Consider the following 12850-nt stretch of genomic DNA (forward strand, 5'->3'; position numbering starts at 1 on the left):
TCTGTCCCTAATTAGGGGGTGTTTTACAGCCTCCCTGTGGCTCTCTGTCTGTCAGTTCTGCTGCTGCCTGTGTTCTGAGTCTGGTTCCTGTTTGTGCTCCACCCCGTGCGCAGCCCCTGACACCCAGGGCGATACAGTGCTGTGCATCAAAACTAATAGCTGTTGTTATTACTTCTGAGTGAGCTGTCAGGGCAGGCAAGCAAATCTGCGTTGAGATGCACGAGCCTTGGACTGCTGCAATTCAGCATCACCCAACATCTTGGTGTGAATCCACATACAGCACGCTATTATATGACTGGAACACCATTCTCTCCTCAGCTCTGCAGCTCTGACTTCAGTCAAGACTCATGATGCAATGCAGTCTTGTGTTAATAAAGCATCAAATGCTTCCCAATGAAACTGAAATAATTACACACACAGTAGCAGACAATGCTAGAAGAGCTATAGCACACAGGAGGCCGTCCAGTTCAGCGGGTTAATAAAGCCTATAAAACAGCCTGAATTGGTTCACTGTGGTAATAAACTGGTTTCATTACAGCCAAGAGCCGAGGTAGAACAACAGCTGCAAGAGGCTTCATCATTCTTTTGATAGCATTCTCAAAAGGGTTAACCCGACCGATCCCCTCTTCAGAATTTCTTGCTAGGTGTCCTGCAGCCGCAGGTGAGTTCAGGGGTGCTCATACCTTGCTGGGATTGCACTGATAGGCTTCTTGTAGATGGTGATGAGCTTGTCCAGCACCACGTCGGCTGTGGTGAACACCCGGTAGGAGTGCAGGAAGGTGTTGAGGAAGTCGATGCTGAGGAACCGCAGGTCGGTCAGGCGCTCCAGCAGCCTCTCCACGCTGGCGTAGCGGATCTGCAGCACCTTGCAGGAGTTCATCATCTTGCTGAAGCGGATGTCCACGTCGTCGCAGTACAGGCTGGCATCAGACCTGGCATCCGGCATAGAGGCATCATTAACCACCCCCTTTCTTTCTTATCAATGGCATCGGCCAGCCATTTGTCCTCGCCTGCACTGACTCACTTTCTATCTCATTTGTGCATGAAAGTCCACAATGCTAGGTTCCAAATCCTAGCTCAGCGGCCCTCACACGTTTAATAAAGTGCTTTAATCATCCTGACTGGAATGCAGCAGGATGGACAGCTAGTGAGGTCAACTGAGTACTTGGATCGATCTTCAAGTAGGGAGCTGTGTCAGCATGTGTAGGCTGCAAAGGAACAGGTAAAGGTTTATTCCAGAGGAAAAGAAAAGAGACACAAAGGTGTGACACCTGAAAAGGGCTCCACAGCTGTTGTCTCTCCTTTCGGCAGGGAAACAACCTTTACTTGTTGGAAGAACTCTTGGACAAAAGCAGGGATCACTTCCTGTGCTTTTGGAGAGCAATGTTAGAGTTGCACGGCTATGCTATTACTAGAGCAGATACCATTCCTGCTTCAGCTACTCACTTGATCATTTGCGGCACTGTGACTTTCGAGTTCTCTTCAAAGGCGTTCATCATCAAACCGTTACAGCGGATATTATCGATGCACTGGGAAAATCCGACACAAAGAAAAATTCAAAAGCACAGATACAACTGTATAATGTAAACTGAACAGAAAAAGAAGGGATAATCGCTTGCAGGCTCAGCTTGAATCATTCCTCTACAGACTACTATTAAGACCACAGTATTGGATCTCAGCTGACCTGGCTGATGTCGCTCGTCCACGCTGACTTCTCCTGGCGAGATGAAGCCACAAGAATGACAGTGAAGGACTGGGTGTCTTTTGGCTCAACGACGATTTTAAAATCCAAGTGCTCCATGTCCTGCCCGCTCTTATCGGGTTTTGCTTTATGACAGAGTAAAAAAAAGCACATGATCTATTCTTTCATTTTGACTGAGCAATTCCACTTTTAGAATGAACCAAGTTGTTATGCTTTAGTGTTAGTAAGAGGCTTGGCTGACACGGGTCCATTTTATTCATAAAAGTGAATTTTAAAGTTTTCCTAAAAACGGCTTATCCAATACAGTGCAATATATTTCTGCGTCAGTCCTTTTTTTCCAGCACTTTTTGCTTATATCATGATAAAAATCAGCATGTGAAAACAATAGACCTCAGTTAAGAGTAACCAAATTGGCACAGATGTCAAGTCGTGTTCTTGACAGAGAGATAAAGCTCTCGCACCTCTAAGACTCCTTCAGAACTAAAGCTGTGGAGTCGGTGGGCTGAAGCAGCCATTGCTGCCATTTAGCCTTGTGCCTTGTGTAAGTATGTGTTAACCCCACAACAACAATGCCCCACTGCAGACTCACACTCATCATCTGTCCCCTCTGGTTCCTCCATTAGAGTGCAGTCAATCAGTGAGATCACGCCATTCTGTAAAACACAAATCAGTGCATCAGCAAAGCATATTCTGGTATTCACCACTGCCTAAACCTTCTGAAGCAAAAAAACTATTTTCTTTGACTATTTTCGCTTAAATTTATCCTTTGCTTTCTCTCTATTTTTAATACCACTAGCTAAAATAAACCCCCATCTGCATTAGCAATACTAGGGGCGTATCAAAGGGTGATGTTTGAAACCCAGCACAGTTAAATATTTGAACAATAGGAGATGTGCTGCATGTAGCAGCTTTGCTTTATGCAGTTTGGCTCTTTACAAGGGTTATGCATCAATCCATACTGTATATCAGCTTTCACAGGAAAATATGGACTTTCAGAAATCTTTATTTGATAGGTACAATACAAAATTCACGTAGCAACTATTCAAACCTTTTTTTGCTGCTCTAAGAAATCGTCCCATGCCACAAACAGAGCTTACTGACATGCCTTAGAGGCATGATTCATTCTCTCTGCTTTACAGTTTTAAATGTGTGATGAACCGTCACTTCGCAGTTTTAGTAGTCTGTGCACACCTTTGTCAGGTGTAATTTTCCTCCAGAGCCCCTGGTGCAGATGATTAAGTGTTTGGAAAACAGAAAGCACTGCCTCTCCCCTTCCTTCTTCAGAGAAAGAGACCCCAGACGCCCTCTAGTGATTTTGCCCTTCTCACTCATTGGCACTTGGATGAGTGAACCTGGATCATAGGGGACACAAAGAATAGTGATCAGCCCACATGTGACCAGCAGACCTGCAAAGACTGATTATGGGGCTTACAGAGCTATTAATGCACACCTGACAGAGGATTTGTAGGGTTAAGTGATTTCTACATACATTATGATTAATGTAATAGCCGACCAAAAATCTGACATTTAAAATTCTTAACTCGTGTTATAATTGGTTATGACTTGTCATTAACTATTTTCAGCCTAATTAAGCCTAATTATATTTGGCAGCAAATGTTTAAAAAAACAACTCACTTTTTTGTGTACACCACTTTACCACTGATAACTTGTCAGGGGTTTTGAAAAGTAATTATTCTACTGGGTCAGCACAGAAGCACAGTGGACAGTATTGTGTAGAGTCTGCTTGTTACCAAATGTCCAACTAGGTCTTCTCCAGGCTCCCTGGTTTCCTTGCACAATTCATTTATACAATGTTTAGGTGAATTGGTGTTTCAAATACGTGTGTGTGTCCTGTGACAGACTGGTGTCCCATTCAGGGAGGAGAACCGACTTGAACCCTGTGCCTTCTGGGATATGCTCCAGCTTGTGCAACCTCAGGATGAATAGGTCAGTGAAAATGGATGGTTTAGTCTACAATGAATGAAATTCTTCTGTTTGGTGATGGCTAACATTCACCAATTCAAAACAGGGTTTCAAAAAATGAAATTATGCTTTCGAAGATCGGCAACTACAAATTTTGTTTCTCTCATCTTATTTTCGAATAATCACTGCTTAAAACCAAAGAGTAAACAAAACAAGGAAGACATCATTTAGAAATGTTAGCTATGGTAATATTGCATTATTCCAAGTATTCCTATGATTATTTTATCCCATGTTTTATATCCATGATTACCATATACACAGATACAGTATATGTCTGTTTTACTGTGCATGTGACATGATTTTCCACAGATTTACTGCTTGTGTGTCTTCTGTCAAGTAGCTGAATGTGACTGTAAGACTTACCTTGTCTAACAAATGTCTGGCTGGTATCTAGCAGAATCTCACATCCCTCCACAATCATTCGCTCAATGGCCAGGTTCTTCCTTATGTTCTCTGTCTCACTCACTTCGTCGTGCATGATTCTAGGAGAAAACATCTAGCCACTAACTTTCCCTCTTTCTTCAAAGAACAGTACATGTTTGTGAGGCAGATAGACAAGTATGGTCATTTCCCATCAGTAGATGTCAAAAGTATGATTTAGCAATAACTTCATGGGACTGTAACACTTCACTGTACTTTCATGGAGCCGACTTGCATAAAATGACATTCTGTTGCTTTTACCATGTTAAGTTTCAGTTGCCAATGTAAACAATCTGTTTAACAATTAATATTATATCAGATAAAAGTATTGTTTCTGCTTCTCTGAATCCTAGATAAACATTGTCAAATCTGTGAACATAAAGATTACTGTTTCTTATAGTTTGATCAAAAAATGCAGAAATATTGTGCAGACTTCAGTATTGCAATTTTTTTTAAATGCATGAATTGACAAGTTGTGTTAGCATGCATCTTGTGCGTGATAGTCTCCTGAAGTGCCAGGAACAGGTTGTTCAAGGAGAGCTCCAGACAGATCACGCACCTGGACAGCTCCTCCAGCTTTGACTTGGCGTACTCCAGGCTGTTGCGCTCCACGTGCTCGTGTGGGGTGTGAGCCAGCAGCTCGTGCAGGGTCAGGATGTAGCGGGGAATCTGAGCAAACAGCAACCAGTAAGTCAAAGCTGGGACAAGAGCTGACAACATGACGGAGCTGCACTGTGGGACACCATGAGCATATCTACAATCTCTTCAGTGCCTCAAATCAGAACAGCTGCAGTGGATTCGCTGGGCATGCTAGGAATGTGTATACTACACCTAACTGAGTTTTGAAAGATCCAGACCTTAGCTGAACATTGTGCAACAGTATGCTCTAGCAAGTGCCACTTGTACAAGTCATTAGAACTGACAGACAACAGGGTATACACTATGTTTATTAAAAACTACTCTCGTGAGAGCTCAATACGGCATTTGAAATTCAGATGTGCAGAATTCTAGGTAAAATGTCTTTATAACTACAACAAAAATAGCACTTAAAAAAATGTGACTTGGTCATCTCGTATGTTTTCCCATGAGAAAATCCTAGGGGATGTTACAGGTGTCTGCAGGACTGGGATTGCACCTGGAACATGGGGTAGGTGAGGAAGGTCTCCAGTGTGCGCTCCTCGCAGTCTGGCTTGGCCTCGTACTGCTTCAGCAGCTTGTCAAAGTCCCGGTTTTGCTTGCAATGTGCCAGGATCTGGAGGCTGTACTGGTGGTTTCTCACAAACTCCTGGTAGATGTTCAGCATGGGCAGCAGGATGTCGAAGAGGTCAGCTGGAAAGTAAGAGACACGCAGACAAGACTGTTTCCATGCTGTGATTCCAACGCCATTCGCTCAGAGCTAAGATTCTGTTTAAAACTAGACTTTCACGGCAAGCTTCACCTTGCTTTGACTCAAAATGAGCTTCTCCTGCCTATTCTCAAGTCATATATAATTGTCCACCATGCATTAACAGTATTAGGGTAAAGCAATATTCTAATGAACTTCAGTAAGCATAGTTTTATTAGGAGCAACCTGATGACATGTCCCACAACATAATCTCCTGACATTATTTGAGAGGTTGATATCTATATAGAGATTAATATTGTATATACTGTATACTGTACAGTATATATATAAGTTTCAGAAATTATTTCTGCACAAATAACATTTGTAGTATCTAATCTGCTTACTAAAGGCAAGTTTTCTTGTAATAAAAGCATCATCATTATCACAGTTTAAGGACAAAGAGATATATGGAAGCTTAATGACTGCTGAGATGTCAGAACTGGAGATCTGCCTTACAGCAGGTGTGGGACAGGGAGACTATGAGGCCATCCAGCAGCATAAGGACCCGAATTTTGCTTTTGAGTTCTGAATCCATGGAGAAAGTCTCTGAAAATGTGATCTGTAGGAGCTATACGATCTCAGAAAGAGTTACTGCTTAGCCAGAGAGGAGTAAGGAAGGTCAGAGAGAAAGGAGAGAGAGGTAGCCCATCTTGTTTCTTACCTAGCACTAATGTTGGCCAGCTTGCTATCCTCGCCTTCAGCCCCTGGTAGAAGATCTGGTGTAAAAACATGATGGTTTCACTGTGGAAGAGTAAAAAGAAACAAGCAGTAAAGACTCGACCTTCACTCAGATGACATAACGACCTCATTAAAAATACCAAGCCATTTGCAACTTGAAGAAGAGCACCAGTATCTAAAAGCAACTGCTAAAAACATACAGACAACTTTTTGTTTTCTCCCGTTTGAAATGACTGGAACTGTAGTGCGTCCCGCACTGTGTCTCATGTCAGCACGCAGCCAGCTGCTTGTGAGGAGCCGAGCAGTGCTGGGACCGAGGAAGGGAAAGTGTGATGGCACCTGTTCAGGAAGATGCTGCTGACGTCATCGTGGGTAATAGGTGGCTTCTTGGAGCTGGCGGCCATGCGCAGGGGCCGCAGGAAGTTGTTGACCAGGATGTGCAGCTGCTGGACGTACTCGGCCTCGGCCTCCAGCATGCTGAAGACTACCTGGTTCCTCTTGCGCATGCTCTCCGCGTGGGGCGAGCGGATGTAGTCCTGGATAATGGTCTTCCACTTCCTGCGGCACATCCAGCCCCTCAGGAAACTCTGCACCTGACAATCAGAGGGCGGTCGCATGCCAGTCACTTACTCACATGGGCCAGAACCCTTGTTGCACACAATGTGCTGCATGTCAATCTCTCTTCCCTTGTATATACAGTATGCACACGTATCCATATGAATTATGTATACATTGCACAAGGGAGAGCTTTTCTTTCTGTATAGGCCCTCTTTCCATAGCAGTCTGTAATTTGTTTGAGGGACTTTGACCAAAAAACACGACTCCGGTATATTTACACCAGTAATTTAGCATTAACGCATAAGAATAACAGTAGCAAAACAATTAAAAAGAAGAGCAAAGAAACCCTACAAGGACATGTTGGGATATCTTTTTTTATTCCAAAGAGACTTTAAATACAGTCTCACTTATCACTTCTATAATGATTGTTATAATTCATGTTGTGTCATGCTCTGTGTGAAAAAATAGAAAGCATAATACATAAATGATGATTACAATCTCAACTTTTGTGGATGAGATTCATTTTAAGTTATCCAATGGGAATAAAATGAAATGCAGTGCATTTTCTCCACCATCCCTTAACATTAACCCTTTATAGAACACATGCTTCGTTTTTTCTCTGTGCTCTTAAATGAGCCCCCAGCATGCTCACCTTTTTGATTTTCTTGATATCGGAGTCATCGTCGCTTGGGGCAGCTGTTGGATTGGACTGAATCCTTTCATTGTCTTTGAGCAAACCCGCAATCTGAGAGAGACCGTGAGTGAGAGAAGGGCTTTGAAGAACAGAGTCTGTGGGTGTGACTCAAAAAATCAAAAAATCAGAAAACAAAACAGTCCTCTAACAACATGATCACTTGTAATTTTAGATTTCAAAAGGATTTTTTTTTGTTTTCAATTTGAATTCTGAAAAGAAAGCAACTATTTCCTCCTTTTAGTCCCCTCACTGTTCTTAGTTTTCATCCCCTTACAAGGGATCAGTTCCATACTAAAGCCTCCCGAGTGTGGATTTCTTTTACCTTGGGGAAGGTGCAGGGAGCAACGATGTTAAATAGTTTCCTTCTGTGCATTTTCTGTTATTGTGGGATTTATGCCTATATTGGTGTTAAGGTGCTTTGGTCCCAGAGCTAAATTAAGTGTTTAGTTTATGTACGTGTCATATAATCTTAATATATCCGGCTACATGAAGAGAATAAAAAAAGTGGCCTGGACTCGATTAGGATCTAGAACATCACAACGTGGCACTTGATGTTATTGCCAGAAGTCTGGGTAAGGACAGATACAGCAGCAGGGTGGTGGAATGATTTGATCCAATTCATGCAGCTGTAGGTAACGGATTCATACAAATGTAGCCTTTAGAAAGGCCATTTGACTGAACTAGCTCATTTGAATTGACTTTGCTGTCACCTAAATGATCTGGGGATCAAGTTGTTTCTTTAAAGAAGTCAAAGTGGCTTGGTACTGTATCCCATACTTCCACAGTTATGTAAAGAGGTTCTTCCTGTACTGTTTCTGTATCCCAGAATGTACTCATTTTACAGCTGATTCTGAAGGTGGCCGTAACAGTGAATTTTCTCATGCCTACGAGGAGTTTAAATACTTGATTTAATTTTATTTGGATATCTTACAAATAGATGCTTCTGTTGCAAGATTTTGCTCCATGCCTCTAGAAATCTCCTCATTTGTGGAAAATAAAAAAGAAATGGTCTCGGAAGCTACATTATGGATTTTTGCTATCATTAATACCATTTGCACATTGGCTATGCATGTTACAGTAGGTATTGTGAATATTTATCTGGGTTGCATTAAGAGATGGGAAATGAACTAAAGCAATTTATACCGCACAGCTGGCACAAACTTACTGTAATTATCCCTATTTACCTCATATTGACTAAAAGAGTTTATTACCATTTTTCAAAGATAGCTGCAGCAGGTACAAAAGTGTTCATATGTTAATACATATTCAGCACTGGAAAAGTGTTTTATTTCAAGTGCAACATTTGCACATTAAAGTGATATGACTATTTGATCTGTTTTACAAAGAATACTCCAGGGAAAATTAAGTTGCTTGGGGGGAGTTTTTTATAAGTACAGATTCAGTGGAGTTCTGCAACCCAGTACTTAATGGCCAGTCATAAAAAATAGGTAATGGTGGAATACAAACACACAATACCTTGTTTTGTGGTATTTTTTCTTTTTTATCACAAACTACTGAGGTAATGCTCTAAAACATCTATAATGCATAATAGAGGATAATTTCTTCCACTACATTTTAGTTTTTAAATAATAATATTGGTGGTTTAAAACAGCACTTAATACTTCATGGCATGAAACAAATAAAGGACCTCACTAATGAGTTGTACCTTACATCCATAGGCTTACTATTGGACAAGGGGTTCCTCATCACAAGGCTGTGAGATTTCCATTTAAACTGGGATATCAAAAGTAGAGTGAATTGAAGTTTTTTTTTTTGAATTACCTCAGATTTTAGGCGTTCAATCTCTATTTCCCCATCCTCAATCTGTTGTCGAAGTTGCTTAGCAACTGTTTTCTCAGTCTCCACAATCTGGAGTAAATGGAGATACTTCTGCATGAGGGTCTCATGCTCTGTGGCGAGGTTTCTGTAACTGTATGAACAGAGTGACCGTTAGAGGACATGCAGCTCTCCTTTCCTCTTCCCTCAGGCTGTGAGCAGCTGTGAAACTCCTGGAGTGCTGTCGTGGAGTATCCTTACTACTGTACATGCTAATGTCTGCTTCAGGCTGAGGAAGATGTTTTAGAAGAGAGAAGACACTTGTCTTTAGAGAGAAGACACTGCAAAAGTAAAGCGCACTGCAGGGTTATTTAAAAAAAAGACAAAAATACTCAAACATAAATAGTTTACTATTTAACACTACTCTTCTTGCTGATGTAAATACAGCAGTTCATCTCTTACAGTTACCACCATAATTCCAGCTAAACATTTCAGCACTCAAACAAAGTATTATTTTCTGATTCCAGTATACAAAAGATTAGGTTATTCTTGTTACCCCAGCTCCCTGGAGGAGAAGTCACAAATCAGCGGTACTGCTGCCCACAAGTTGAAGATGGACTGTGTCTTTATGCCAATGTCATTAGTAGGCCAGTCAAGAGCAGTACACCCTATCTCCAACCCCACACGCAGAAAGGCAGGACCCATTTCTTCTTCTTTCAGTGTCAAAACCATTCAGGGGCTAATGAGCTGCCCAAAGAGCGTGATGTCTACTGATCATTTTCAGGAAAACAGGGTTCCATGGTTACAAACGTGGTGCCACCTTGGAGCCGAATCTCTGCAGACCTCAGAAGATAAGCAGGGCTGGGACTGCTCAGTACAGGGACGGGACATCTTCACAGAGTGCCATGTTGCTGTTGAAAGTGGTGGAAGCACTACTCCCTTTGATCTAGAACTTCTAGGCTAAACCCTCACTATAATATAGGACACAGAGCAGGAAGAAGTGATGTCCTTTGGACAAGACATTAAATTGAGGCCTTGTGTACTGATATTGTGGTGTTGGCCTAGCAGAATATAGGTAAGTGCAGTGCAGGACCTGAGTGCCTAGGCATCAGGTATGGTTCTCATTGCTGCTTACATTAGCACCAGAAAGTCTCATACTGTAGATAACATGTATATTAGATAAAAGGAGGCAAGTAGACCCGTCTCACTTAGTGAGCTGGTAGAAACATATTGATCCAAAAATCTGAATCCAGATGGATGTAAAGGAAATAAATGTCTATGACATGGTAGGCATTGCAGACAGCAATAACTTTAAATGAAGAGTTTTTTTCTTTATTTTCACTCCAAAGGGTTTATACAGAGCAAGATCAGAAACATGCAGTTTCAATGTTATACCAAAGCTGCACGTATATTGCATTTCTATATCAAAGCTCACAGAATAAGTATTTTTAAAATAAATAAAAAACGAATTTCTATAATTTTACCCATTTTACTTTAGTTTTAAGTTTACAACAAGTCTCCGTCCTTGACAAGGCTAATTGTTGGTAATGAGTGACAACAGATATTCTGCCTTTTCTGCATGTGTGAATTGTTTGGAGGCAATCTCTGCTTTTAACGAGCAATCTTGTCAATGATACTTATTATACGGTGTGTGAGAGTATTTACCAGGGATAATGGAAAATACTGCTTCTGTCCTTCACAGCTTGGCACGAACTGTTGTTAGACTTACTGTACTTAGTGAAGGACAATCCATCATGACCACAAAGTCCTTGCTAATGTTATTTGAACAATGTTATCATAACTCATATCCACATCAGACTGGGAAAGTACCATGACTTTCAAATTAAGTATATATTTTTTTTCTACACCAGACACAACAGTTCACCCTCCTGGATGATTAATGGCTAGTGAGTCTCAGGTATTGAGGCCCAAAGTTTGTCCACACCAAGACACTGCCAGTTGTAGCACTGACCCATTGCAGCTCCTATTTCATCTTTTTATCTGGAGAGAAGCCTTAATATAAGTTAATAAACAAGAAGTATGTGTTTTAGAAATTCAGGTGGCTGAACTTAAAGGGCCAGATCGTGGCAGGCTAAACATATCTAGCAACAGGCAAAGCCCAGTTACCGACTTCAAAGTGTGGCCAAAACGTTACTGGGGCTTCAATGTGACTTTGGAAAGCATGCTCTGTGCAGGGTTGCAGCACTAGCTCTGGCAGCAGCAGCTGGCACAGCGTTTGAGGTGTGAGCCCATTAGCATTTCCCTGTGAAGTGATATTGATGAAGGCGCAAAACCATCTAATTAGTGTCTTACATCCATCCGTCTTTTTAAAGAACCATCTCTGAGACCCTTTTTCACATCATAGCCCTCATTCTGAACTACTCTACGAACTGTTGAACAGGGAAGAAAAACTCAGGAAGTGGAAGACGCCACGAACATGAAACAAGAGGGAAGTACATAGACTGAATGTAAAAATACTATACAGCATATACAATGACTGATCAGAAATAAAGATACATAAATGACAGACAGTACCTTACATGTTCTGCTTTTGATTTTTTTGCAGTTTTTTAACTTCCTTTACCAATAAGAGTGCTCTGATTGAGCATTCAAGTTTTGTACTCATCGTTTGTAATTCAAGGAAGTAGGTCATCATTGGAAAGGGGTGAATTATTTACACAGCATTGTATGTATATTATTAAGAAGAAGAGGGAGATCTGAAGCCATGTCTCTGTTTCAAACACCCTCAGTGAATTCATTGTATATTGCCTCCATTGTGTGTGGACACTATTCTCAAGGTAAAGCTAACATTGAATGAGTCTCTTTCTACAAATTTATACAGTAAATGCATATGCTCTGTTAATGCTGCTACTAGCAAACCATGACTCATTAAATAAGTAATAGAACTTATCATTCAGTATTAAACATTTGTAATTTGAGTATTGCAACCAGATATCTAATTACTATATGTTGCACTTGATGTTCAACGGATGTTTTGTAATGGTATAGCAGTTACTGCTAGTAGCATGAATACCAAAAGGGAATATATTATTGATTACTTCTATAAAGGAAAAGGAACCAAATGTAGCATGTGCTTACAACACACAGGCAAAAAGGGTACACAGAAGACAGTAATATACTAGAAATGTACAGTTTATGTTACAATACAAACCTAATCAGAATGATAGGGATGATAAGAAAAGTTACAAATTAGAGGAGGACAATTCACACTTTTGGGTAGTTAGTGGCTGATTGTTCCAAGAACCTCATTCAGCCCTTTCTCGAAAAAAGCCTCGATATCAGCTTTGACAACAGGGCTGGGCAGCTTGTCCTGTATTCCAGAAACCGTTACGGTGTCCTTTGGTGAAGAGAGACTCAGTAGTGTTACATACCCCCATACCCTTGAACAAGACATAAATACATTGCATTGATGTTCTATTAAAAGTCCCAAACAGTTAATTTAGTCACTTAAGTCACTTATTTACTAAAAGAACTTTATTTGATATATCGATGATGCAGACAAAATGACAATGAGCAATCTCATGGGCCACTATTATTTGTTTTCCTTGTATCCATCTATGCTGGACACAGCAGGGACACTATGTAAATTTCATGTGAATTATGTGAATATGGGTTTTCTGCTGAAAAGATGCTT

At 40.9% G+C, this 12850-nt stretch overlaps 1 protein-coding gene across 1 annotated transcript in view; it reads right to left on the reverse strand.

Moving 5' to 3' along the window:
- The window catches only part of rasgrf1 (Ras protein specific guanine nucleotide releasing factor 1), a 50337-nt gene that overhangs the window by 18317 nt on the left and 19170 nt on the right, over positions 1–12850 (reverse strand). The window contains exons 3-14 of the mRNA XM_015343645.2: positions 9202–9349; positions 7378–7470; positions 6507–6760; positions 6151–6230; positions 5241–5434; positions 4665–4774; positions 4049–4167; positions 2894–3054; positions 2292–2355; positions 1685–1827; positions 1447–1529; positions 684–932 (exon numbers count right to left, since the gene is read on the reverse strand). Coding sequence (XP_015199131.1) covers positions 684–932; positions 1447–1529; positions 1685–1827; positions 2292–2355; positions 2894–3054; positions 4049–4167; positions 4665–4774; positions 5241–5434; positions 6151–6230; positions 6507–6760; positions 7378–7470; positions 9202–9349 — 1698 coding nt within the window. The remainder of the gene's footprint in view (positions 1–683; positions 933–1446; positions 1530–1684; positions 1828–2291; positions 2356–2893; positions 3055–4048; positions 4168–4664; positions 4775–5240; positions 5435–6150; positions 6231–6506; positions 6761–7377; positions 7471–9201; positions 9350–12850) is intronic.

The sequence above is a fragment of the Lepisosteus oculatus genome, chromosome 5 (assembly GCF_040954835.1).
Source record: "Lepisosteus oculatus isolate fLepOcu1 chromosome 5, fLepOcu1.hap2, whole genome shotgun sequence".
Taxonomy (NCBI): domain Eukaryota; kingdom Metazoa; phylum Chordata; class Actinopteri; order Semionotiformes; family Lepisosteidae; genus Lepisosteus; species Lepisosteus oculatus.